This window comes from Podarcis raffonei, chromosome 10 (assembly GCF_027172205.1).
Source record: "Podarcis raffonei isolate rPodRaf1 chromosome 10, rPodRaf1.pri, whole genome shotgun sequence".
In the NCBI taxonomy this organism is placed as follows: domain Eukaryota; kingdom Metazoa; phylum Chordata; class Lepidosauria; order Squamata; family Lacertidae; genus Podarcis; species Podarcis raffonei.
The window spans coordinates 73,171,662-73,196,281 of record NC_070611.1 but is presented as its reverse complement, the minus strand read 5'-3'; the positions used below and the strand labels follow the sequence as shown (position 1 = coordinate 73,196,281).

Below are 24,620 nucleotides of genomic sequence, written 5' to 3'. Positions count from 1 at the left end.
TAGCCGAATTGTCACAGGAAAAAAGTCAGCGCTCTCCGACAACAGCTGTGCGGCTTCACTCCACGGAAGAAGCAATTGACTCACAGCACCGCGCCGCTCACCCCGTTTCGCTCCGGAGTCCGTAACTGGGTTCCTTTGCAAATTGGGGGGCGCTGAAGGTGCCCGCCAAGTCCCACGGTCACAGGCTTCACCCGCCTGTGGTTTTTTAAAGGGTCCCCGCTTCGCCGCAGCGGCAAGACCCGATTTCTGTAGAGTTAACTCCCTCGAAGTTAGAGGGAATCCGCCATTGCCGATGGCGCCAACTCCGGAAGTCTCTCAGCCTAGCCCACCTCACAGGGTTGTTGTGGGGGTTAAATGGGGGGGGGGGAGAGAATCAGGTACACCATCTTGGAGAGGAAGATTGCCAAACAGACAAACAGACAACCAGAACTTCAAACACTGTGAACAGCTCTTCCAGAAGAGGGAGACCAGCAGAAGGCGAAGGCCTGCCAGCCTTTTTTAAAAGACTGTTAGCATTTTGCTGCATTTTGCCCCAAACTGAGCTATGCTGGAAGAGTCCACTGGGAGCTGTCCAGGGTTCTGAATTCCCTAGCAGAACAGCCGAGCCACTTTCCTGGGAAGACCACTTTTCATCACACCAAGCCAAGGTGGTGCCCTCTGCATGTTAGTGGGCTACAAACTCCCATCGGTCCCAACCAGCAAGACCAATGGTCAAGGATGATGGGAGCAGAGGCGCCACGTTTGCTGTGATGTGCTACTCGACTCAATAATCTCCCGCTGTTGTACTGAAGGAGAGAGTTTCCTGATCATTTTATTGCTGTGATTCCTTATGGATCACTGCTCAGCCATGAAACTCCCAAATGGCTGAGATGTGCTTTTGGGTTCAGTAGTTCTTCCTGATGACGGGGCCACATGCACACACCACTCCCACCAGTTCGCCTAAGGAAGCTTCAGGACTGTATAATAGCAGTTGCAGAAGAGATCAGCTTCCCATCTCTCCAGACTTGCCAAACAAAGAGAGTCTAATAGGCCACAAGGTGAGTAACGTTCATAGAAATAGCCAGCAACAGCCACTTAGATGCCTTTGGAAAGCCCCTCAGCAGGGTATGAATGTGATCCCTTGGCCTGTTGTTTGTCTGTAATTCTTCATAATTTACTTTATATCATCATCATCATCATTTTTTTCCTTTTTATTCCTTTCTAACCTATTAACTGAATATTTTCAATCTCAGAGCAGGGGAGAAAGTGATATGATAATGAGAATAAATGTATACAATTTTTAATATTTATATTCTATTATAAGCGTTCAGTGAAAAAATAATATAAAGGAAAGGAAATGTGAATAATGTGAAAGAGGGGGAGATAAAATAACCATAAACAATACAATAGAGTATATATGTATATAAGGAATACAATTAATCCAATAAATGTAAAATTATTATCAAGACATTATATGCTTTGTTAATAGATTTCACATATGGTTGTATTTATCCATACAAAATCTGCAGCTAAAAGCAATTCTTGCAATATGTTGCAAGAACTGTCATATCTTCTATCCATCGATCAAAGGCGGCCATGGTATTATCTTTTCAAGGAATTAAAATCAGCCTTTTAGCAGAAATAAGGGCATGGAGAATCCATTTGCGGTGACCCTTTGTCAAACCCCATATAGTTGGCATATAGTTTAAAATAATATCATCATCTGATAATGTTATTTCCCTCCCCCCAAGTAGTATTTATACATCTTAGTTTTTTTCTCCAAAAATGTTTGAGTGTTGCCCATGATGTAAACATATATTTCAAAGAAGCATTTTCCTTAATACATTCCCCAACAGTGTGTTGTTGTAGACAGTCCCTTTCTAAGCAAGTGCAATAAATCCTAAACTGAGAATGGATGAAATATAAAGACTATTTAGCTAAATATGTTAAGATAACTTAATTGGAAAAGCTTGCAAATATTAGATAGACTTAGGATTTAAATATGTAAAGATAGGATTCAAGATGTTTAAAGCTAATTTAGAAAGAGAGGAAGATGTTAAGTGATCAAGTTAATTTTTTGAGAAAATTGATTTTGGAAATCTGTTAAAATGATATATAATGAAATTCAGCCAAGGGGATCTGAGGAAGTCACTTAATAATGTTACAAAGATTGGTTTAATTATAAATAGGGTTTGTGTGTATTTGTTTGTTTGTTTTAAATTTTTGGAAAATTAATAAAAAAATTGAAAATAAAATAAAATCCTAAACTGAATTTATTCAGCACATCCCCTCCTGCTGTTTCTGGCAACCGGCATTCAATGCCATACTGTGGCGTTAGACAGGGGAGGTAGAACATCAGAGTAAATAGCCACCGAAAGCCTTGGCCTCTGTGAATTTGTCTAATCCTATTGGAGGAGTGAATTCCATAGTTTAATGATGAACTGCATGAGAAAGTTCTTTCTTTTCCCTGTCCTGACTCTTCCAACATTCAGATCCATTTAATGCCCACGACTTCCATTGTGATGAGAAAAACCTGTCCCTGTCCACTTTCTCCATGCCTTAATAATAAGCAGGTGGTCTTCCCAACAGCTGCCATCCCATCTCTCACAGCTGGGGAGCTGCTCCTCAGTTAGTAAGTAAAGGTAAAGGGACCCCTGACCATTAGGTCCTGTCATGGCCGACTCTGGGGTTGCGGCGCTCATCTCACTTTATTGGCTGAGGGAGTTGGCGTACAGCTTCCAGGTCATGTGGCCAGCATGACTAACCGCTTCTGGCGAACCAGAGCAGCGCACGGAAATGCAGTTTCCTTCCCACCTATTTATCTACTTGCACTTTGACTTGCTTTTGAACTGCTAGGTTGGCATGAGCAGGGACCAAGCAGCGGGAGCTCACCCCATTGCGGCGATTCGAACCGCCAACCTTCTGATCAGCAAGTCCTAGGCTCTGTGGTTTAAACCACAGTGCCAGTAGCCTTCCTTATATCTTGAAGTAGAGGGTTTTCATGACGAGTTGTGCGAACAGGGACTTCCTTTCGTCTGCTAAAGACCTGTTGTCCATTAACTCCATTAGGTGTCTTCTTCTTTTGGCCTGCCACCCGTAACCTTTCTATCAACAGATGACAGATCTAGAGGATTCTATAAAATGCACGATCCCATTTCACAGATCTCAGGAGTCTCTTCTTCTTTTCTTCTCTCTCCTCAGGTGCCAATGGGACACGTCACTTTCTTCCACCTCTCCATTTCGGGCTTCCTGATTGCCTGCTCCTTTCTACAAGGTACATCCCAACTGGGCTCCACAAACCTGGACTGGGAGAAGCCAAGCAGATAGCAATCCTTAGGAGAAAAGGCATGGCTCATGAGGCAAATCCTAGTAATATAGATTTGAAACATCAATCAGAGGGCGAAACGGGGGCATTATATGTTTTTGTGACAAACGTAACATACTGATGTAAGCTTTATTGTCCTAAGCTCATAGGACTTAAGTTGTAGAATTTCTCCTTAGTTCATCAAAGGAGGAACCAAACTTATCTTTAACCTATTGTCTATTTGTTTGGAGAGATCCTTAACTGAATTTCTGAGGGGCTTGGAATAGAGAGAAATTCTATGCCCTCTTTATTTTCACTTCTGGACAATATGGGAAAAGTTCTTTTATCTTCCCCTCACCCAGCTTACCTCCCATGGGTGCTGTATCAACCTCTCTCCGGCATCTTCTTCCCTAAGTGCCATTTTGCTCAAATCCTTGCTTCTCAATCACAGCAGATATTAGATCCCCATTCCCACAAGTTCTCAGCATCCTTGAGATGGTGCTGGCCAGACAGCCGTTCAGGTCTCACCCCAAGGTCCTGGGTGAGGCCCCTCTCCACTTCCTGCAAATAGTCCGGATTCTGACCCAGCCACCTCCTCCACAACCTTGACATTGTGTTCCCTCTCCTCTGACAGGCGCAGAAGCATATAGCTGCCCCCAGGACTGGATCAACTTTCAGAGGCATTGCTATTCATATAGGCAAACTGCGCGGAATTGGTATGATGCGGAGGTAAGGAGAGATTCTTGGAAGCCCTGTGTAGCAAATTCCTCCAGACACCATGTTTCCCACCCACCCTTCCTCTCCTCCCTGGCAAGCAACTCACAGCAAATGAAGCATAGTCTTGGGATACAAAGTTAACCCTGCATATGTCACATGGCAGGTTGAAAAAATAATGAAAGAAAGATGCTGCTGCTGCTATAAAGGTGAAAGATACTCAGAGTTGAGTGTGGATTTCATGCTCTTTATTTGGCTCATAGTGGTGAGGAATGGGAGTTCCCCCGAAATGTCTGGTTTATATACATTATTTACACAATGGGCCACACATGATTGGCTAATTCTGGGATTCTCCTGTAGGCCAATCAGGTTGCGGATTCACTTCCACCTGGAGCTGGATTGGGTGGCTCCTGTGGACCAATCAGACTGCTGCATTCTGGATCCTATTGTTCTAGAACCAGTCAGACTGCTGCAATCAGGATCCTATTGTTCTAGGACCAATCAGACTGTTGCATTCTGAATCCTATTGTTCTAGGACCAATCAGACTGCTGCATTCTGAATCCTATTCAACTCAGTACATAACAAAAGGAATACATAAAACTGGTTTCTCAATGAAGAGAAGAAACCAGTTGATTATTTTCCTTCTGAATCGGAAGATAAGGCTCACATCCGCACCACATTTAAAACACTCCTTTATCATATTGACAATTCTAGATAATCCTGGGAACTGCGGTTTGATAAGGATGCTGGGATTTGGAGCTCTGTGACATCAGCACTCTTAACAAACTACATTTCCCAGGATTCTCTGCAGGCAGCCATGAAGCAGGAAGCCTTGAAGTTGCCAATGCATGAAGTTCTCCATCCAAATGATGTCCACAAAGGTGGCTGCACAGTACAGATAGGAGATATTAGTGGGGGGAAATGTGCAAACTTCAATCATGTTAGGGGAAATTGCTTGCAAAATGGTGTATCTAAGTGGAAAGTCTCATCGAAGAATTTGCATGAGGAATTCGTTTTTAATAAACCAATCAATCACAAAGTGATGTGGAAATCTGGTGGGGCTAAACTTAACGTTGGAAAAATGAGAAATTGGGGTGCCATCTTTGAGAGAGGCAGAACCAATCACTGTATTGATCACACTGCTTTGTATATCCCTGGCACCTGGTACTGCAGATCCATCCATGGTTATGAGGTCACGGTGATCTAAAGAAAAAGCTGATAGCTGTGCTGTGGTCCTTGCACAATCCTGCATGGGAAATCTTACAGGAGCCGCTCGATGCAACCAGGCAGCTTTCCCTCACCTCCAGTGTAAAACCCCTTATTCTTTTTCTCTCCCAGGCAGACTGCCAAACGTATGGGGAAAAAAGCCACCTGGCCTCCATCCTTAGCGAGGAAGAGCACAGACGTTTAGCTTCTGCGATAACAGGGGCATATGAGATCAAAGGCCCCATCTGGATTGGACTGTTCAGAAAGAAACGGGGCGGGAAGGTAAGTAAAGGGGGCAAACTCTCTTTTTCATTTGCCTCTCAGTAGGAACAGCAACCGGCAAAGGCACAGAGGAGCAGTCCAGAAGACGAGAGCTCCCTGCAGGGAAGGGATAATAATATAATAATAATAATAATTTATTATTTATACCCCGCCCATCTGGCTGGGCCTCCCCAGCCACTCTGGGCGGCTTCCATAGAAACCAAAAATACAGTAAAATATCACACGTTAAAAACTTCCCTGAACAGGGCTGCTTTAAGATGTCTTCTGAATGTCAGGTAGTTGTTTATCTCTTTGACATCTGATGGGAGGGCGTTCCACAGGGCGGGCGCCACTACCGAGAAGGCCCTCTGCCTGGTTCCCTGTAGGTTTGCTTCTCGCAATGAGGGAACCGCCAGAAGGCCCTCGGCGCTGGACCTCAGCGTCCGGGCAGAACGATGGGGGTGGAGATGCTCCTTCAGGTATACAGGACCGAGGCCGTTTAGGGCTTTAAAGGTCAGCACCAACACTTTGAATTGTGCTCGGAAACGTACTGGGAGCCAATGTAGGTCTTTCAAGACCGGTGTTATATGGTCTTGGCGGCCGCCCCCAGTCACCAGTCTAGCTGCCGCATTCTGGATTAGTTGTAGTTTCCGAGTCACCTTCAAAGGTAGCCCCACGTAGAGTGCATTGCAGTAGTCCAAGCGGGAGATAACCAGAGCATGCACCACTCTGGCGAGACAGTCTGCAGGCAGATAGGGTCTCAGCCAATGTACCAGATGGAGCTGGTAAACAGCTGCCCTGGACACAGATTTTACCTGTGCCTCCATGGACAGCAGTGGGTCCAAAATGACTCCCAGGCTGCGCACCTGGTCCTTCAGGGGCACAGTTACCCCATTCAGGACCAGGGAATCCTCCACACCTGCCCGCCTCCTGTCCCCCAAAAACAGTACTTCTGTCTTGTCAGGATTCAACCTCAATCTGTTAGCCGCCATCCATCCTCCAACCGCCTCCAGACACTCACACAGGACCTTCACCGCCTTCACTGGTTCTGATTTAAAAGAGAGGTAGAGCTGGGTATCATCCGCATACTGATGAACACCCAGCCCAAACCTCCTGATGATCTCTCCCAGTGGCTGCATGTAAATGTTGAAACACATGGGGGAGAGGACAGAACCCTGAGGCACCCCACAAGTGAGAGCCCAGGGGTCTGAACACTCATCCCCCACCACCACTTTCTGATCACGGCCCAGGAGGAAGGAGCGGAACCACTGTATGACAGTGCCCCCAGCTCCCAGTCCCTCAAGACGGTCCAGAAAGATGTTATGGTCGATGGTATCAAACGCCGCTGAGAGATCCAGCAGAACTAGGAAACAGCTCTCACCTTTGTCCCTAGCCCGCCAGAGATCATCAACCAGTGCGACCAAGGCAGTTTCAGTCCCATGATGAGGCCTGAATCCCGACTGGAAGGGATCCAAATGATCCGCTTCTTCCAGGCGTGCCTGGAGTTGTTCAGCAACCGCTCGCTCAATCACCTTGCCCAAGAATGGAAGATTTGAGACTGGGCGATAGTTGGCCATCGTGGCTGCATCTAAAGATGGTTTTTTAAGAAGCGGTTTAATAACCGCCTCTTTCAGCGGGTCTGGGAAGGCTCCCTCACGGAGGGAAGCATTCACCACCACACGAAGCCCATCGCCCAGTCCTTCCCGGCTAGCTTTTATAAGCCAGGATGGGCAAGGATCCAGGAGACAGGTGGTTGGTTTCACTCGTCCAAGCAGCCTGTCCACATCCTCGGAGGTAACAGATTGGAATTGATCCCACTCAACTTGACTAGACAAAACTCTAGCACTCTCCCGCCCCGGCCCTGCTCCCACGGTGGAGTCTACTTCTTCCCGAATCTGAGCGATTTTATCTGCAAAAAACTTTGCAAAATCATTGCAGGAGAACATGTGGCCCGTACTGGGCCCCGATATTGCAGGTGGTTCCGCTAAATTGTGAACCACCTGAAAAAGTCTCCTGCTGCTGTTTTCTGCAGATGCAATAGAGGCGGTGAAGAAAGTCTTCTTCGCCGTCGCTATCGCCACTTGGTAGGCTCGACGTTGAGCTCTAACCTGTGTCCGGTCAGATTTGGAATGAGTTATCCGCCACCGGCGCTCTAGCCATCTCAACGATTGTTTCATTGCCCTCAGATCCGTGGAAAACCACGGGGCTGTCCGGGCTCCATGCAATCGGAGAGGGCGCTTCGGAGCCAAACAGTCAATAGCCCTGGTTAACTCCACATTCCAGTGGGCCACCAGGGAATCAGCTGAAAGGCCATCAACATGGGATAAAGCATCCCCTACCACTCTTTGGAAACCATTTGGATCCATTAAGAAATATTTATTAAAGTTTTACAAAGGCAAGAATACAAAAATACATGAAAAAATAAAAAATAAAAATAAAAAATACAGCATACAAAAGACAACAAAAAAAAGAAAAATTTAAAAACAAATCCGTTTTTCATAACTTTAAACTCCTTTGCTTGTTTCTTTGACCTCCTCACACCTCCCCTTTTTGTATTCCCATTTACATAATCAAGTCAGCAATTCCTTACCCTCTTTCATTTACCTTAACTCAATATCTTAACATTTTTTAACTCTATATTTTCATCCATTATCAATTCATTTTTGCATATTCTTATTAACTTTGTTGCTAATGCCACTTATTTTCAATCCAACATCATTTTAACATTCATTAATTTTACAGTGTTTCTGCAGATAGTCTTTAAATTTCTTCCAATCTTCTTCCACCAACTCTTCTCCCAGATCTCGGATTCTGCCAGTCATTTCCGCCAATTCCATATAGTCCATCACCTTCATCTGCCACTCTTCCAGGGTGGGTAAATCTTGTGTCTTCCAATACTTTGCAATAAGTATTCTTGCTGCTGTTGTTGCATACATGAAGAAAGTTCTATCCTTCTTTGGCACCAATTGGCCGACTATGCCCAGGAGAAAGGCCTCTGCTTTCTTCAGAAAGGTATATTTAAATACCTTTTTCATTTCATTATAGATCATCTCCCAGAAAGCCTTAATCTTTGGGCACATCCACCAAAGGTGAAAGAATGTACCTTCATTTTCTTTACATTTCCAACATTTGTTATCGGGCAAATGATATATTTTTGCAAGCTTGACTGGTGTCATGTACCACCTGTATATCATTTTCATAATATTCTCTCTTAAGGCATTACATGCCGTAAATTTCATACCAGTGGTCCACAACTGTTCCCAGTCAGCAAACATAATGTTATGTCCAACATATTGTGCCCATTTAATCATAGCAGATTTAACCGTTTCATCCTGCGTATTCCATTTTAACAGCAAGTTATACATTTTTGAAAGTATCTTAGTTTTGGGATCTAACAATTCTGTTTCCAATTTTGATTTTTTCACCTGGAAGCCAATTTTTTTATCCAAATTGTAGGCCTCTCTTATTTGATAATAATGTAGCCAGTCTCGCACTTTATCTTTTAATTTCTCGAAACACTGCAATTTCAATTTGTCTCCATCTTGTTCCAATATTTCCCAATATTTCGGCCATTTGGCCTCCATATTGAGCTTTTTCTGAGCCTTCGCTTCCATCGGTGACAACCACCTTGGGGTTTTATTTTCAAATAGGTCCTTATATCTTATCCAGACATTGAACAATGCTTTCCTGACAATATGGTTTTTAAATGCTTTATGTGCTTTAACTTTGTCGTACCACAAATATGCATGCCACCCAAAAACATTATTGAAACCTTCTAAGTCCAAAATGTCTGTGTTTTCAAGAAGTAGCCATTCTTTCAACCAGCAAAAAGCTGCTGATTCATAATAAAGTTTAAGGTCTGGCAGGGCAAATCCACCTCTTTCCTTTGCGTCAGTTAGTATTTTAAATTTTATTCTGGGCTTCTTGCCCTGCCAGACAAATCTAGAAATATCTTTCTGCCACTTCTTGAAACAGTCCATCTTGTCCAAAATTTGCAATGACTGAAACAAAAATAACATTTTTGGCAATACATTCATCTTTATAGCTGCAATTCGACCCAACAAGGAAAGCTTCAATTTTGACCATATTTCTAAATCTTTTCACTTCTATCCAACATTTCTCATAGTTATCTTTAAATAAATTTAAATTCTTAGCAGTCATATTAACCCCCAAATATTTTACTTTCTTAACTAATGTTAAACCTGTCTCCTTCTGAAACCTCTCTTTCTCAATTGGTGTAAAATTTTTCTCAAGCACTTTAGTTTTTGACTTGTTCAGCTTAAATCCTGCCACATGACCAAATTCTTGAATCAGTTCTAATACTCTTTTCATACTAGATTCTGGCTCCTGTAACGTCAAAACTAGGTCATCTGCAAAAGCTTTCAATTTGTATTGTTTGGCTCCGACCTGAATACCTTTAATCAGACGGTCCCTTCTAATCATATTCAGCAAAACCTCCAGAACCGAAATAAAAAGCAATGGGGAAATTGGGCAGCCTTGTCGTGTCCCTTTCTCTATGTTGAATTCCTCTGTCATCACATTATTGACTATTAACTTAGCCTTCTGTTCTGAGTAAATTGCACTTATACCATTTTCAAACCCTTGGCCCACCCCCATTCCCTGAATATTTTTCTTCATAAAATTCCAAGAAATATTATCAAAGGCTTTTTCCGCATCTATAAAAATTAAAACTGCTTTGGTATTGATGTTCACTTGCAACTTCTCCAAAATGTTAATTATATTCCTCGTATTGTCAGACAGATGTCTACCTGGGAGAAAGCCAGCTTGGTCTTTATGTATCTCTTCGACTAATACCTTTTTTAATCTGTTAGCCAAGATATCAGCAAAAATTTTGTAATCCACATTAAGCAGGGATATGGGGCAGTAGTTCTTGAGTTGTGTCTTTTCAGACTCAGTTTTCGGTATAAGTGTAATGTAGGCTTCCTTCCACAACTCTGGCGCCTTTTTCCCCTATAAAATTTCATTACAGACCTCCTTTAGTGGCTGAATTAACCAGTCTTTCAAAGATCTATAGTATTTGGAGGTTAGACCATCCGGCCCTGGAGATTTACCCAACTGCATGTTCTGAATGGCACCTTCTACCTCCTGTTCTGTAATTTTGTGGTTCAACATTATCTTATTTTCTTGAGAGATTTTTTGTAATCCATTTGTTCTTAAAAATTGGTCTAAATCAGTCTCTTTCTGTGGCCCTTGTGTATATAGTTGTTTAAAATATCTCTGGAAGCACTTTCTGATCTCCAGTGGATTCTGTATGTTCTTTCCTTCCACATCCAGATTTGTGATAGTGTTTAATTTTTGTCTTTTTTTCATCTGCCAAGCTAGCAGTTTCCCGCATTTATTAGCCGATTCAAATGTCTTTTGTCTCATCTGCTTAATTTTCCATTCTACTTCCTGATTTATCATTTTCATATATTGTACTTGATATAGCTTTATTTCTCTCAGAATCTCTTGCGACTTTGGTTTCGCTCTTAATTTCTTCTCTCCTTCTTTTATTTTTTCCAAGATTTTATCTTTTTTCTCATTTTGAATTCTCTTCTTTATTGTGTTCTGTTGAATCAGAAACCCTCTCATGACCGCTTTGCTTGCGTCCCAGATTACTCTTTTTTCAACCGTGGTATTCAAATTTATCTCAAAATAGTCTCTCAAGATTTTTTGGGCCTTCTTGGTAACCTCTTGATCTCTAAATAAGGTGTCATTCATCCTCCATCTGAAGGAACCGATTGGTGTTAGTTTCATCTCCATCTTCACCGCATTATGGTTGGAGCAAGTTTTTGGGCAAATTTCCACTTTTCGAGTCTTAGGTGCCAGTCCTCTAGTTATCCATATTTGGTCAATTCTTGTCCATGTCATTTTGGCTTCAGAGAAGAATGTTCCCTCTCTTCCAAGGGGGTTCTTAGTTCTCCAGATGTCAATCAAGTCCATATTGTCAGTCAATTCAAAAAAAGTTTTTGGTAGTCTGCCATCTTTAGTTACAACCTGTCTCTGCGACTTGTCCATATTTGTAGATACCACTCCATTCATATCTCCCATCATAATAATGTTGTAGTCCATATAGTCTAGCAATGTCTCATGCAATTTCTTGAAGAATTCAGATTTCCCCTCATTTGGTGCATAAACTCCTACAATCAGAAATTTTTCTCCTTGTGATTGAATCTCAATTGCCACAAATCTTCCTTGTTCATCTTTAAAAACAAATTTTGGTGATAGGCTCTCTTTGGCATAAATAACAACTCCTCTCTTTTTAACCTTGTCCGATGAGATAAACTCTTGGCCCAATCTTTTATTAATCAGTACTTTCCTGTGTAGCCTTATCACATGTGTTTCCTGTAAACAAATTAAATCCAATTGTTCCTTTTTCAATAAATGAAAGACTTTCTTCCTCTTCTCCGGGGAGTTAAATCCATGAATGTTCCAACTTAATAATTACAGAGACATGGTGTGGTTATTCTATTCGCCTCCAACTGTTCCCAAAAGTTCTTCTTGTTCTGACGGTGGTATCACTTTTTTTAGTTTGTCCAGTCCCAAAGGTGGTGGTACTATGTCTAGTACTCCTGATCTTAAAGCTCTTAGCTCTTCTAGAACTTCTTTTTGCAGGTCTTCTTCGTGGTCTCTCAAAACTTTTCCCTTGTCTTCCACTGATCTTATTTTGAACTTTTTCCCTTTAAAGGTAAAAGATAGTCCCTGGGGGAATTCCCACCTAAAAACAATTCTGTTTCTTCTCAGTAGGGCCACCAGATCTCCGTAGTTGGTTCTAAGATCCAATAGATGTTTCGGAATATCCTTAAAAATCTCCACTCTCGAATCGTTGATTTCCAAAGTCTTCTGGAAGTGAGCATTCAGTATTTTGTCTCTCTCTTCTTTCGTTCGGAGGGAAACCAAACAGTCTCTCACCCTGTTTTTTCTCCCTCCTCTTCCAAGTCTGAACACACTTACTATCTTAAAGTCTTGCTCCACCTCCAAATTCCAAAATTTTCCAAATTCCTGCGTAAGGTAGTCACTTAGGTTATATTTTTCAAGTTCCGGTACTGCCCTGATCCTCAGATTGGTCTGTTTCTCCCTCAGTTCAATCATAGACAGAAGTGACTGATGGTCCCCAATCTGCTTGCGCATCGGTTTTATTTCTTCCTCTACAGCCACTGCTTTTTCTTTTGCTTCCTCAGCTATTTTTCGATTAGACGCAGATTCTTCCAGCAATTTTTCAATAGATTCTGTATTGGAATTCACCTTCTGTCCCAAATTATTAATGCTGGCAGTATTCCGGTCTATTTTAGTTGATTGTTCAGTAACTTGTTTGCTTAGGCCTTCCAATTTTTCATAAATTTTATTTAACACAGAAGTAAAATTCCCTTCTGAAGCCATTCCTTTTGACCCAGCTTGTGCAAAATCTTCCCCCTGTGTCACAGGAGGGCCGGGAACAGATGATCTATGTTGCTGGGAAACTGCGCTGGGCTGCTGCACTCTAGCCTTGCCCGATCTTGTTGTCCTATCAGTCATCACACTTTTGTCTATGAATCAAGGTCGGTCCCATGGTCAAGTCTTGCCATGGAAAATCCCCAGAGTCAAGAATGGAAAAATCCCCCAGCTGGGTGTACAATTTCAATGTACCTCTAGGGGGACACTGTAACAGTCATTAAAGTTGCAATAAAGAATCTTTTCCAGCTTTCCTAAGTCCCCCTCAAGAAAGCAAGCAACAGTTTCAAATCCAGAGAAGACCTTCAACAAGTATCTCCTTTGCAGAGTTAACCATTAAAAAGTTACATTGTCTATAAATAGTGTGACTCTCAGTGCAACAATTCTAGTGGACCTGGCAGTCCGTTCCCAGGAGTTAGATAATTGTCTCTATTTTTTTCCACAAGTAAAAAAATTACTTTTCCCTCTCCCCCCCCTCCCCAGTAGCCTGGGGGGGGGGAATTCTTTTACTTTGATGTTCGGGTTTGGAGCTTTTAAACACCGCTCTCTAGGTCTTTAGCTTAAAGAGTCTTTGCTTTGAACTGTGTACAGAAAACGGAAGGCGGACTTCCTGTTTACACCTTCCCGCTTCAGTGCCGAATTAATCCTTTTTTTTCTCCTTTAAGTCCCAATTCTTAAACTTCACCTACTCACGGGTAGTTGTTTAGCAGCCGAATTGTCACAGGAAAAAGGTCAGCGCTCTCCGGCAACAGTTGTGCGGCTTCACCCCACGGAAAAAGCGATCGACTCTCAGCACTGCGCCAAACTCCCGTTGTGCTCCGGAGCCCCTTACGGGGTCCCTTCGCTGATTCGGGGGGCGCTGCAGGTGCCTGCCGAGTCCCACGGTCACAGGCTTCTCCTGCCTGTGATTTTCACAAGGGTCTCCGCTTCGCCGTAGCGGACTGACCCAATTTCCGCGGAGCTTCTCCCTCCGAGCTAGAAGGAGACCCCCATTGCCGTTGGCGCCGCCTCCGGAAGTTCCATTTGGATCCATTAAGTGGCGGGGCAGACCATCCGAATTGGTCCCACCTCCCTGCAGAGGGGATGGGTCGCAGAGAAGTCCAGTTGCACCAGGAAGTGATCTGACCATGGCACTTCTTTCATTTCGCTTTTACTTAGTGTCAGATCACCAACATCCATAGAGGTAAACACCAGGTCCAAGGCATGTCCGCGGCTATGGGTTGGGCCAGACTTATTCAGGGACAGCCCCATGGAGGCCATGCTTTCCACGAAGTCCAGAGCGGCCCCTTGTAAGGTCGTGTCGCATGGATGTTAAAATCCCCTTGGACGACCAAGCTAGGTGTCTCCAGGAGAACATCCGCCACGACCTGAAGCAGCTCAGGCAGGGAATCCTTGGTGCAGCGGGGAGGTCGGTACACCAAAAGGAATCCTGTACTGCCCCTATTGCCCAACTTCCAGAACATGCACTCGGAAAACTGGGTCTTCCCAATAGGACGCCTGGTGCAAACTAATGACTTCCTAAAAATCACTGCAACCCCCCCCTCCCCGCCCACATGACCTGGGTTGCTGTGCGTAAGAGAAACCTGGTGGACAAGCAGCGGCAAGGACAGGCCCATCTGCTTCATCCAACCAAGTCTCTGTTACACATGCCAGGTCAAGTCCTCCATCCATGATCAAGTCATGGATGGCAGTGGTCTTATGAATCATTGACCTGGCATTGCACAGCAGCACCTTCAGGTCATGTGGGTATCCCTTGCTGATTCTAGTATCCATCCGGTCAGGACCAGACCCGGAGGCAGGGATAGTCCTCAGACAACGACTAAACCTGCCCCCTCTGTAATGACATGGTCTAGTCTTCCCATCTCTGTAAGGGAGGATCTGGGGCTCTGGTGAAGCTCTTAATTCAAAGAGTAGCCATCTGCCTGCATCCCCAGGATGCAACACAGGTCCCATTTAGAACTCTCGCAATGTTACTTTAATAAGGTTTTAAATCAGCAAAGTTGATATGCCTCTTAGCCTTGGAGCAATACAGTGGTACCTCGGGTTAAGCACTTAATTCGTTCCGGAGGTCCGTTCTTAACCTGAAGCACCACTTTAGCTAATGGTGCCTCCTGCTGCTGCCGCGCCACTGGAGCATGATTTCTGTTCTCATCCTGAAGCAAAGTTCTTAACCCGAGGTACTATTTCTGGGTTAGCGGAGTCTGTAACCTGAAGCATATGTAACCCAAGGTTCCACTGTATTTGACTATCCAGTTGGAAAGGAGGACATACCGTCTTTTCTACCTTTAACACTTCTGCAGAGTAGAGGGATGTAGCAGGTGCATTTCTTGTGCTGGGTGATGGAGAACAGCTGATCCTTCCTAGATCTCCCCCATCCACTACAAGTCTGAGAGGTCCAACCGCCTCATCTTCCTTGGGATTTATTCCCATCCCTCTAGCTGAAAACCAGACACTGTATTTTCATGAGCCGCTTACTGCAGAAGGGAGACTGACCTCACGTTGGGACATCCCTTCCTCAGTCAAGACCTCAACTCTTTTTACTGTGGTGCTGTGGGTTAAACCACAGAGCCTAGGACTTGCCAATCAGAAGGTCAGCGGTTCGAATCCCCGCGACGTGGTGAGCTCCCAATGCTCGGTCCCTGCTCCTGCCAACCTAGCAGTTCGAAAGCACGTCAAAGTGGAAGTAGATAAATAGGTACCGCTCCGGCGGGAAGGTAAACGGCGTTTCCGTGCGCTGCTCTGGTTCGCCAGAAGCAGCTTAGTCATGTTGGCCACATGACCTGGAAGCTGTACGCCGCCTCCCTTGGCCAGTAAAGTGAGATGAGCGCTGCAACCCCAGAGTCGGCCATGACTGAACCTAATGGTCAGGGGTCCCTTTACCTTTACAGAATGTACAGTGGAAATGGACCGATAATGCCGTGTTCAGCTACATGCATTGGGGATCTGGACAACCCTCCAACTGCAAAAATAACCAACACTGTGTCGAGATGCTTGGTGCAGGTGAGGAGGGGGGGTTTCACAAGTTGTAAAGATTGTGCTTAATGGGTTGAATTTGTTGGAAGCCACCCAGAATGGCTGGGGCAACCCAGTCAGATGAGTGGCATATAAATATATTACAGTGGTACCTCGGTTTATGAACTTAATCCGTTCCAGAAGTCCATTCTTCAACCAAACCCGTTCTTAAACCAAGGCGTGTTTTCCCTAATGAGGTCTCCCACCACCGGTGCCCTTCCACCATTCGTATTCCGTTCTCAGACCGAGGTAAAGTTCTCAAACCAAGACACTATTTCCGGTTTTGCGGAGTTTGTAAACGGAATCGTTCTTAAACCGGACTGTTCTTAAACCAAGGTACCACTGTATTATTATTATTATTATTATTATTATTATTATTAGATGGGGCCCTTTGGTCAGAGGTGGGGAATCCTGAGTATTCCATTTCAACAGCAAGTTATACATTCTTGACAAATTCTTAATTTTAGGATCTAGCAGTTCTGTTTCCAATTTTGATTTTTCCACCTGGAAGCCAATTTTTTTGTCCAAGTTATATGCCTCCATTATCTGGTAATAATGAAGCCAATCTCGCACTCTATTTTTTAATTTTTCAAAACTCTGCAGTTTTAATCTATCTCCCTCTTGTTCCAAAATTTCCCAATATTTCGGCCATTTCGCTTCCATATTGAGCTTTTTCTGAGCCTTCGCTTCCATTGGTGACAACCACCTTGGGGTTTTATTTTCAAGCAAGTCCTTATATCTTATCCAAACATTAAACAGTGCTTTTCTGACAATATGGTCTTTGAACGCTTTATGTGCTTTAACCTTGTCATACCACAGATATGCATGCCACCCAAATACATTGATAAACCTTCTAAATCCAGCACTTCAGTGTTTTCAAGAAGCATCCATTCTTTCAGCCAACAAAAAGCGGCTGATTCATAATAAAGTTTTAAGTCTGGCAGGGCAAATCCACCTCTTTCTTTAGCATCAGTTAATATCTTGAATTTTATTTGAGGCTTCAAGAGTTCAGGACGGGGGGAGCTTAGTAGCTCCCACAGTTGAGGTATTTCAAAAGAAGATAGTGCCACAATTATTGTACGGTGCAGAGATCTGGGGATATAGGAATCTCCTCCCGTCAGAACTCCTTCCTGAAATCACTGCTGTTTGTCTCCAAAACTACACCCGTCCCCTTTTTAAGAGCTGAAACAGGGCTAATAATCATAATCTTAATTTATTATTATTTATTATTTATACCCTGCCCATCTGGCTGGGTTTCCCCAGCCACTCTGGGCGGCTGCCAAGAAAAGATTAAAAATACATTAAAACAGTCTCCCTCAACCTCAGCCCTCCAGTTGTTTTTGGCCTACAACTCCCATGATCCCTAGCTAGCAGGACCAGTGGTGAGGGATGTTGGGAATTGTAGTCCAAAACATCTGGAGGGCCGAGGTTGAGGAAGCCTGCATTAAAACATCAGTCATTAAGACTTCCGGGTTAGCGCCATCGCCTAATGGCGGATTCCCTCCGAGCTCCGGAGGGAATCGGCTCAGCAGGGGTTGGGTCCTGCCGCCGCGGCGACGCGGGGACCCTCATAAACCACAGGCGTTGAAGCCTGTGGACCTGGTGACTCGGCGGGCACCATTTGCGCCCCCCCGACCCGCAAAGGAGCCTTTTTAAAGGCTCCGGAACGGGGCACGGAGAGCAGCGCGGTGCTGTGAGTCGACTGCTTCTCCTGCTGAGTGAAGCCGCATGCCATGGACGGAGAGCGCTGACTTCTTTCTCTGAACATTTGGACTAAAAGTAACAACCCGTGAGTAATACAGAAATTGGACTTAAAAGGGAAATTTTCTTTGGGAATTAGGCACGACCGGGTGAGGTGTAAAAAGGAAGTCCACCCACCCGCCTTGTAAAGATCGTAAAGCAAGGATTTTATTACTAAGGTTGTGAGAATACCTTTCTTCTTTGTGGATTAAAGCAATTAACTCCTAAACTCCGCCCTGTGGAATGCCCTCCTAAACAGGGCTGCCTTCAGATGTCTTCTAAATGTCAGATAGTTGTTTATTTCCTTGACATCTGATGGGAGGGTGTTCCACAGGGCGGGCGCCACCACCAAGAAGGCCCTTCTCCTTACAAACCAGTGTGCATGTAGCTCTAGCCCTATACTGGATGAAACTGGCTAGCATGAGTAATACTAGGCTCCCTTTAAAAAATGCTTCCTAGAGCAATTGCAATTGCAAACCCACAAGTAGGACTCTGAGGCCTCTCTCTTCCTCTGGCTTCCAGCAGCTGTTGTTCAGAAACACTGCTTCCTCCAACTGATGTTTCTTCTTCCTCGTCTTTCTAGACTTGATGGACTGGAATGATAATCACTGCGATACTGAGAATTACTACATCTGCAAACTCCTGCTGTAGGAAGGGGCTTCGGCAATTTCAGTGCTTTGGAGAACGGGACCAAGTTGTAGGTCCTTGTCTTCCGCGTTGCCCATGTCCACCTGCCTGCCCAGCCGTCGCAGCTTTTGAGATCGCTCGTGAGCCAGACTTGCTCTTCTCTGTATCGAGACATCAATAAAGAGATTCTCCTGCACATCTGCCTCTGTCTCCTTCAAAACATCCATGGGGATACCAAAGGACTCGTAACATTTTTGGGGTGGAGAGAAATTACATCACCACAAACAAAACACATACCGTATTGGCCCGAATATAAGCCGCACCCGAATATAAGCTGCACCTTTAAAATTGGAGGGGGTGGGGAGAAAAAAAAATACTTGAATAGTAGCCGCTCTCTTCCTCGCTGTTCCTGGCTGCATACTGGGCGTGGGGGGGGCCATGCTGCGTTGCTGGCGGCCTATCCCCTTCCTCGCTCTCTCCCTTTCCAGACAGGGGCCTACACACAGGGTGGGCGCCATTTTGCCACGCTCCTGGCGCTGTTTACCCCGTGCTCCTGTCTTCATACAGTAAGGTCGCAAATATAAGCCGCACTTTAACTTTTCATGTTCGGAATTTGGGGGGGGGGGAGTGAGGCTTATGTTATGATACAATACAGTGCAATAATCTTTATTGTCATTGTCCCATACAGAACAACGAAATTGAAAAAATCTACATAAGACATTCAAAAACCAACAAGCCTGCTATCCCAGCTATCCCAACTATCCCAACCTGGTTAGCCCCCTAAAAACTCTGATGCCCCATTTTTAAATACAATATACTCCCATAGAGACTACCTTACACTGTGTTTAAAACCAAAATCGCATTTGGATAGAAAGTGTTTCTCAGGCGGCTAGTCCTAGTCTTTATAACCCTGGACCTTCTTCCAGAAGGCAGAAGCTGAAAGAGATCATTTCTGGGGTGCGCACTATCCTGCGCTATCTCTGCAGCTTTCTTATGGCACCTGGAAGCATAGATTTGGTCCAAGGTGGGAAGAGGGCACCCAGTTATTCTCTCCGCAGTCTTTACAACCCTGGACACAATTGTTTTTTGCCTGACCGTGCAGCTCCCAAACCACACACACTGACCATAAGTTAATACACTCTCCACAGTACAATGGTAAAATGCCATCAACAGGTCCTTTGAGAGATTGTTTTTCCGGAGGATTCTCAGAAAATATAACCTCTGCAGTGCTCTCTTCATCAGGTCTTTGCTGTTTTCTCCCCAGGTTAGATTATCTCTCAACTCCATTCCCAGAAATCGAAACACCGAGACCTGTTCCACACACTTCCCCTCAATAATGAGTGGCTGAATATTCAATTTACATTTCCTAAAGTCCACAATAATCTTTTTTGTTTTCTTTAAGTTAAGGAGTAAGTTGTTTTTCCTGCACCACTCCCCCAATGGTATAACACCGGAGGCCATGAAGGTCACCAACTTAGTTGGCTTTAAAAGGGGATGAGACAGATTCGCGGAGGAGAGGGTTAGCAGCCAGGATGGCTGTGCTCAGACTCAACAGCCAGGGGCATTAATGTTTCTGAATCCCAGCTGGCAGAAACAACAGGAGGGGAGTGGGCTCTTGTGCTCAGATCCTGCTCACAGGCTTCCCACTGGGACATCTGGTTGGCCCCTCTGAGAACAGGATGCTGGGGTAGATTAAGGTTACCAGATTTTTTTCAATGAATCCGGGGACTTCAATGGATTTTGTATGGGGACTGATTTGTAAATCTGGGGACTGTCTCTGGGAAACGGGGACGTCTGGTAACCTTGGACTAGATGGGCCATTGGCCTGATCCAGCATACTCTTCTTATGTTTTTAATTTGACTATAAACAGTCCTGCTACTACTAGTGGATGCACAGAAATAATGGGAAAACCCTAAGTAATCATGGAGAAGATGCATAGAAACAAGCAGCCCTACCCACCAAGTATAGAAACATAGAATCATAAAATTGTAGAGTTGGAAGGGACCTCAGGGGTCATCTAGTCCAACCCCCCGCAATGCAGGAATCTCAACTAGAGCATCCATGACAGATGGCCATCCAACCTCTGCTTAAAAACCTCCAAGGAAGGAGGAGAGTCCACCACCTCCTGAGGGAGACAGTTCCACTGCTGAGCAGCTCTTACTGTCAGAAAGTTCTTCCTGATGTTTATTCGGAATTTTCTTTCTTGCAGTTTGAATCCGAGTCCTGCCCTCCAGAACATGAGAAAACAAGCTTGCTCCATCTTCCTTGTGACAGCCCTTCAGATTTCTCCTATGGCTCTCCTCTTCTCCAGGTTAAACATGCCCAGTTCCCTTAACGCAGTGATGGCCAAACTTGGCTCTCCAGCTGTTTTGGGACTACAATTCCCATCATCCCTGACCACTGGTCCTGTTAGCTAGGGGCGATGGGAGTTGTAGTCCCAAAACATCTGGAGGGCTGAGTTTGGCCATCACTGCCTTAACTGTTCTTCATAACCATTTCCAGGCCCCTGATCATCCTGGTCATTCTCCGGTGGACACGTTCCAGCTTGTCAACATCCTTCTTAAATTGTGGTATGTAGTGGAAATGCAGAAGACAATTGTATTTCGAGGAGTTAGGTGGCATGTCCCTTTCCCTTTAACATCCCCAGTTTGAGGTCTGCTGGATTCCTGTGTTTCACACACCTGTCGGGAGTTTATTGGGTTCTTCTGTGTTGCAAGTGCTGGCTGGATGCCAGCTGCAGGTAGTGGGAGACTCTCAGCCGCTCTGCATTAATCATGAGTAATGTCAAATGCACTTGATTACATCAAGGCAAGCTATAAAAGCCATAGGTGGGAGGGGCCCGGTGAGCTTCTGCCCAGATCAAAGGACCTGATGCTTGGAGACCGACGGTCGGGGTCTTTCTCCTGCTGCTCTACCTGGGGTTCCGGGCAGCTGAAGGGGAGATTGGGTAGCCCCTGTCTGGTATGTTTTATCTTAAGCTTTGTATGCCTGCTGTTTATTTGTTAATAAAACTGTTTTGGTTCCCCTTCTACCTCCTCATTCCTTTTGTCCTGATATCCTTGGAAAGAACTGCTGTGTTTGGCAGCACATGGTGCCCAGAACTGTACACAGTATTCCAGGTGTTCTCTGACCAAGGCAGAATAGAGTGGGACTATGAATTCACTGTGCCTCTGGAAATTCAAAGGTTTAGTAAACTCAATCCAGGAGTTTGGTCATGTGGCAGGCTTTAAGTTAAACAAGTTAAAAACTAAGGTTTTGGAGAAAAACTTGACGCCGATGGAGAGAGAGAGGTTTCAGAAAGAGACAGATCTGACATTAGTAAAGAAGGTAAAATACTTGGGGGTGAATATGACTGCTAAGAATGCAAATTTATTTAAAGATAATTATGAGAAATGTTGGTCAGAAGTGAAGAAGGATTTAGAGATTTGGTCGAATTTGAAGCTTTCCTTGCTGGGTCGGATTGCTGTCATTAAGATGAATGTACTGCCGAGAATGTTGTTTTTGTTTCAATCAACCTCTCTGAGGCCTGGGACCTTCAGGATGTTTTTATTTGCAGACCGTAGGTTTCTCTGTGGGGCATACCAGGAGAGGCGGTCCCGTAGGTACGAGGGTCCTAGGCCGTATAGGGCCTAGGATGTGATCTCATGCTTACTTTTAAATATATATAATTTTAAAAATAAATAAATTTGTAATTGCCATATATTTTTGCAATAGATATTTCCATCCATTCTCGCGGGAGTGAGACGCTGAAGGTGACATCACTTGCGGAAATATAAGTAGCCCCTCACCCAAGCATCGCTTGTGCTAGAGAAATTTATCTTGTTGTGTTTTTATTTTGCAATTTTGCAATTCTTCAAACTGGCTCCTCGTTTTGTGCAACGTAGTGCTGAAAATTAATGTGGGTTTTGTGCTGAGAGAATGATGGGCTGTGTGACCTTTATAAGAAACCTTGATATCAGTTACGTACATATAACACATGCTATAATGTAATCAGGGCTGTCTTAAGCATATGCGCTGGGGTGGAAAGATCTGCCTGGCACCGCCGCCCCCGGTTGCCCAGTCCCAGGTGTTCAGGAGGACGGAGTTGGCTGGCTGCCTCAGCGACTCTCTGGCTTGGTCGCCCCCAAACTCATGGTGCAGAGCAGCAGAAGAGCCTGCCACAGCGCTCCGACCGACAGACGGGCTCTTCCCCAGACACAACTCTCGGGCCCCAGACTCTTGGCCTGGCATCCCTGAAAGCCCGGCACCCGGGTGCCCCGCACCCCTGGCACTTATGGTTAAGACGGCCCTGAATGTAATGGCTATGGCAGCTATTTGCATCTCCTGCCATATCAGCCTGCCCAGTAGGGGTGTCATTGTTCCCTGGGGCAGGGCCTTTTCGGTTGTGGTGCCTCAGCTGTGGAACTTCACTAACCACCCAGAAGTATGGATGGCCAAATCTTCATGGGCCTAGTAGCAGTCTAATCTGCGCTCCTGGGCCTTTTAAATGTATTCTGGCGGAGGGGAGGGGGTTATTGGTTTGTTTTTGTTCTTATTTTTACTATGTATTTTGTGCTTTTTATATGATCATTTGTTGTTGTGAACCATCGTTAGATCTGTGAACGAAGGGCAGTACAGTGGACGCTCGGGTTGTGAACATGATCCATGCGAGATGCACGTTCGCAACCTGCAGTGTTCGCAACCCGTACACGCTCACACGCTGGTTGCAATTTGGTGCTCCTGCGCATGTGCAAAGCACAATTTAGCACTTCTGTGCATGCGCAACCCCCGAAACCCGGAAGTAACCCGTTCTGGTACTTCTGGGTTTGGTGGGTCTATAACTTGAAAAAATGCAACCTGAAGCGTCTGTACCCGAGGTTTGACAGTATACATCCATACGTCTGTGTGTGTGTGTGTGTGTGTGTGTGTGTGTGTGTGTGTGTTCACTGAATACATTCAGTCCCAGAGCAAGGAGCAGCAAATAAAATGACGAGAAAAGAAATGCCTTTTTCTAATAGTGCACACAATTGAAAAAATTCACAAAAGCAAATACAGTAAATGGCAAACAATTTGGCAGCTCCTTCATCAGGGCATAGGACCAACAGAAGCAATCATAAGAAGAATCTCCTTGCCCCTTCTGGAGTTCAGTCTTCAGGGTTAGTAGCCACTGAAAGCCTTCTTTTTTATTTTTATATCCCACCCTATACTCGCAGGTCTCGGGGTGGTTCACAGACTAAAATCAGAATATAAAACCACAAAATGCACAATCTCCTCCACAAATCTTCCAACATTCAGTTCATTTAATGCCCACATGTTTTTCAAAAAAGCATTTTCCTTCTCACATCCTCCAGCAGCGTGTTGTTGCAGACCAGGCATGTCCAAAGTCCATTTCAGAGGCCTAATCTGGCCCCCATGGCAGTATATATCCTGTGGTAAAACCCTTAAAAAAATTGTTAAGAAAGCTCAACAACTTTGGTCGGCCCTTACACATGTTCACTTCATCAAATCTGGCCCTCTTTGAAAAATAGTTTGGGCACCCCTGGTGTAGACAGCCCCTTGGGAGCCAGTGTGGTGTAGTGGTTAAGAGCGGTGGACTCGTAATCTGGGGAACCGGGTTCGTGTCCCTGCTCCTCCACCTGCAGCTGCTGGGTGATCTTGGGCTCCTCACACTTCTCTGAAGTCTCTCAGCCCCACTCACCTCACAGAGTGTTTGTTGTGGGGGAGGAAGGGAAAGGAGGTTGTTAGCCGCTTTGAGACTCCTTCAGGTAGTGATAAAGCAGGATATCAAATCCAAACTCTTCTTCTTCTTCTTCTTCTTCTTTCTAAGCAAGAGTAGTGGAGTCCAATAAACTCTAAACCAAATTTATTCAGCACATCCCCTCCTGCGGTTTCTGGCAACTGGTATTCAGTGCCATACTGTGGCGTTGGACAGGCAAGGTAGAACATCAGAGTAAATAGCCACCGAAAGCCTTGGCCTCTGTGAATTTGTCTAATCCTACTGGAGGAGTGAATTCCATAGTTTAATGATGAACTGCATGAGAAAGTTCTTTCTTTTCCCTGTCCTGACTCTTCCAACATTCAGATCCATTTAATGCCCACGACTTCCAATGTGATGAGAAAAACCTGTCCCTGTCCACTTTCTCCATGCCTTAATAATAAGCAGGTGGTCTTCCCAACAGCTGCCATCCCATCTCTCACAGCTGGGGAGCTGCTCCTCAGTAGCCTTCCTTATGCTTGAAGTAGGGAGTTTTCATGACGAGTTGTGCGAACAGGGACTGCCTTTCGTCTGCTGCAGACTTGTTGTCCATTAACTCCATTAGGTGACTTCTTTTGGCCTGCCACCCATAACCCTTCTATCAACAGAT

General features: G+C 44.8%; 1 protein-coding gene across 1 annotated transcript; it reads left to right on the top strand.

The window, feature by feature from the left end:
- The first annotated feature begins 3,186 nt into the window (after positions 1 to 3,186).
- LOC128421658 (C-type lectin BpLec-like) lies at positions 3,187 to 18,299 on the top strand. Its single transcript, XM_053404691.1, has 6 exons — positions 3,187 to 3,253; positions 3,918 to 4,012; positions 5,337 to 5,490; positions 7,407 to 7,411; positions 15,794 to 15,896; positions 18,232 to 18,299. Exons 1-6 carry the CDS (start codon positions 3,187 to 3,189, stop codon positions 18,297 to 18,299), a joined length of 492 nt encoding a protein of 163 aa, XP_053260666.1.
- The last annotated feature ends 6,321 nt before the right edge of the window (positions 18,300 to 24,620 follow it).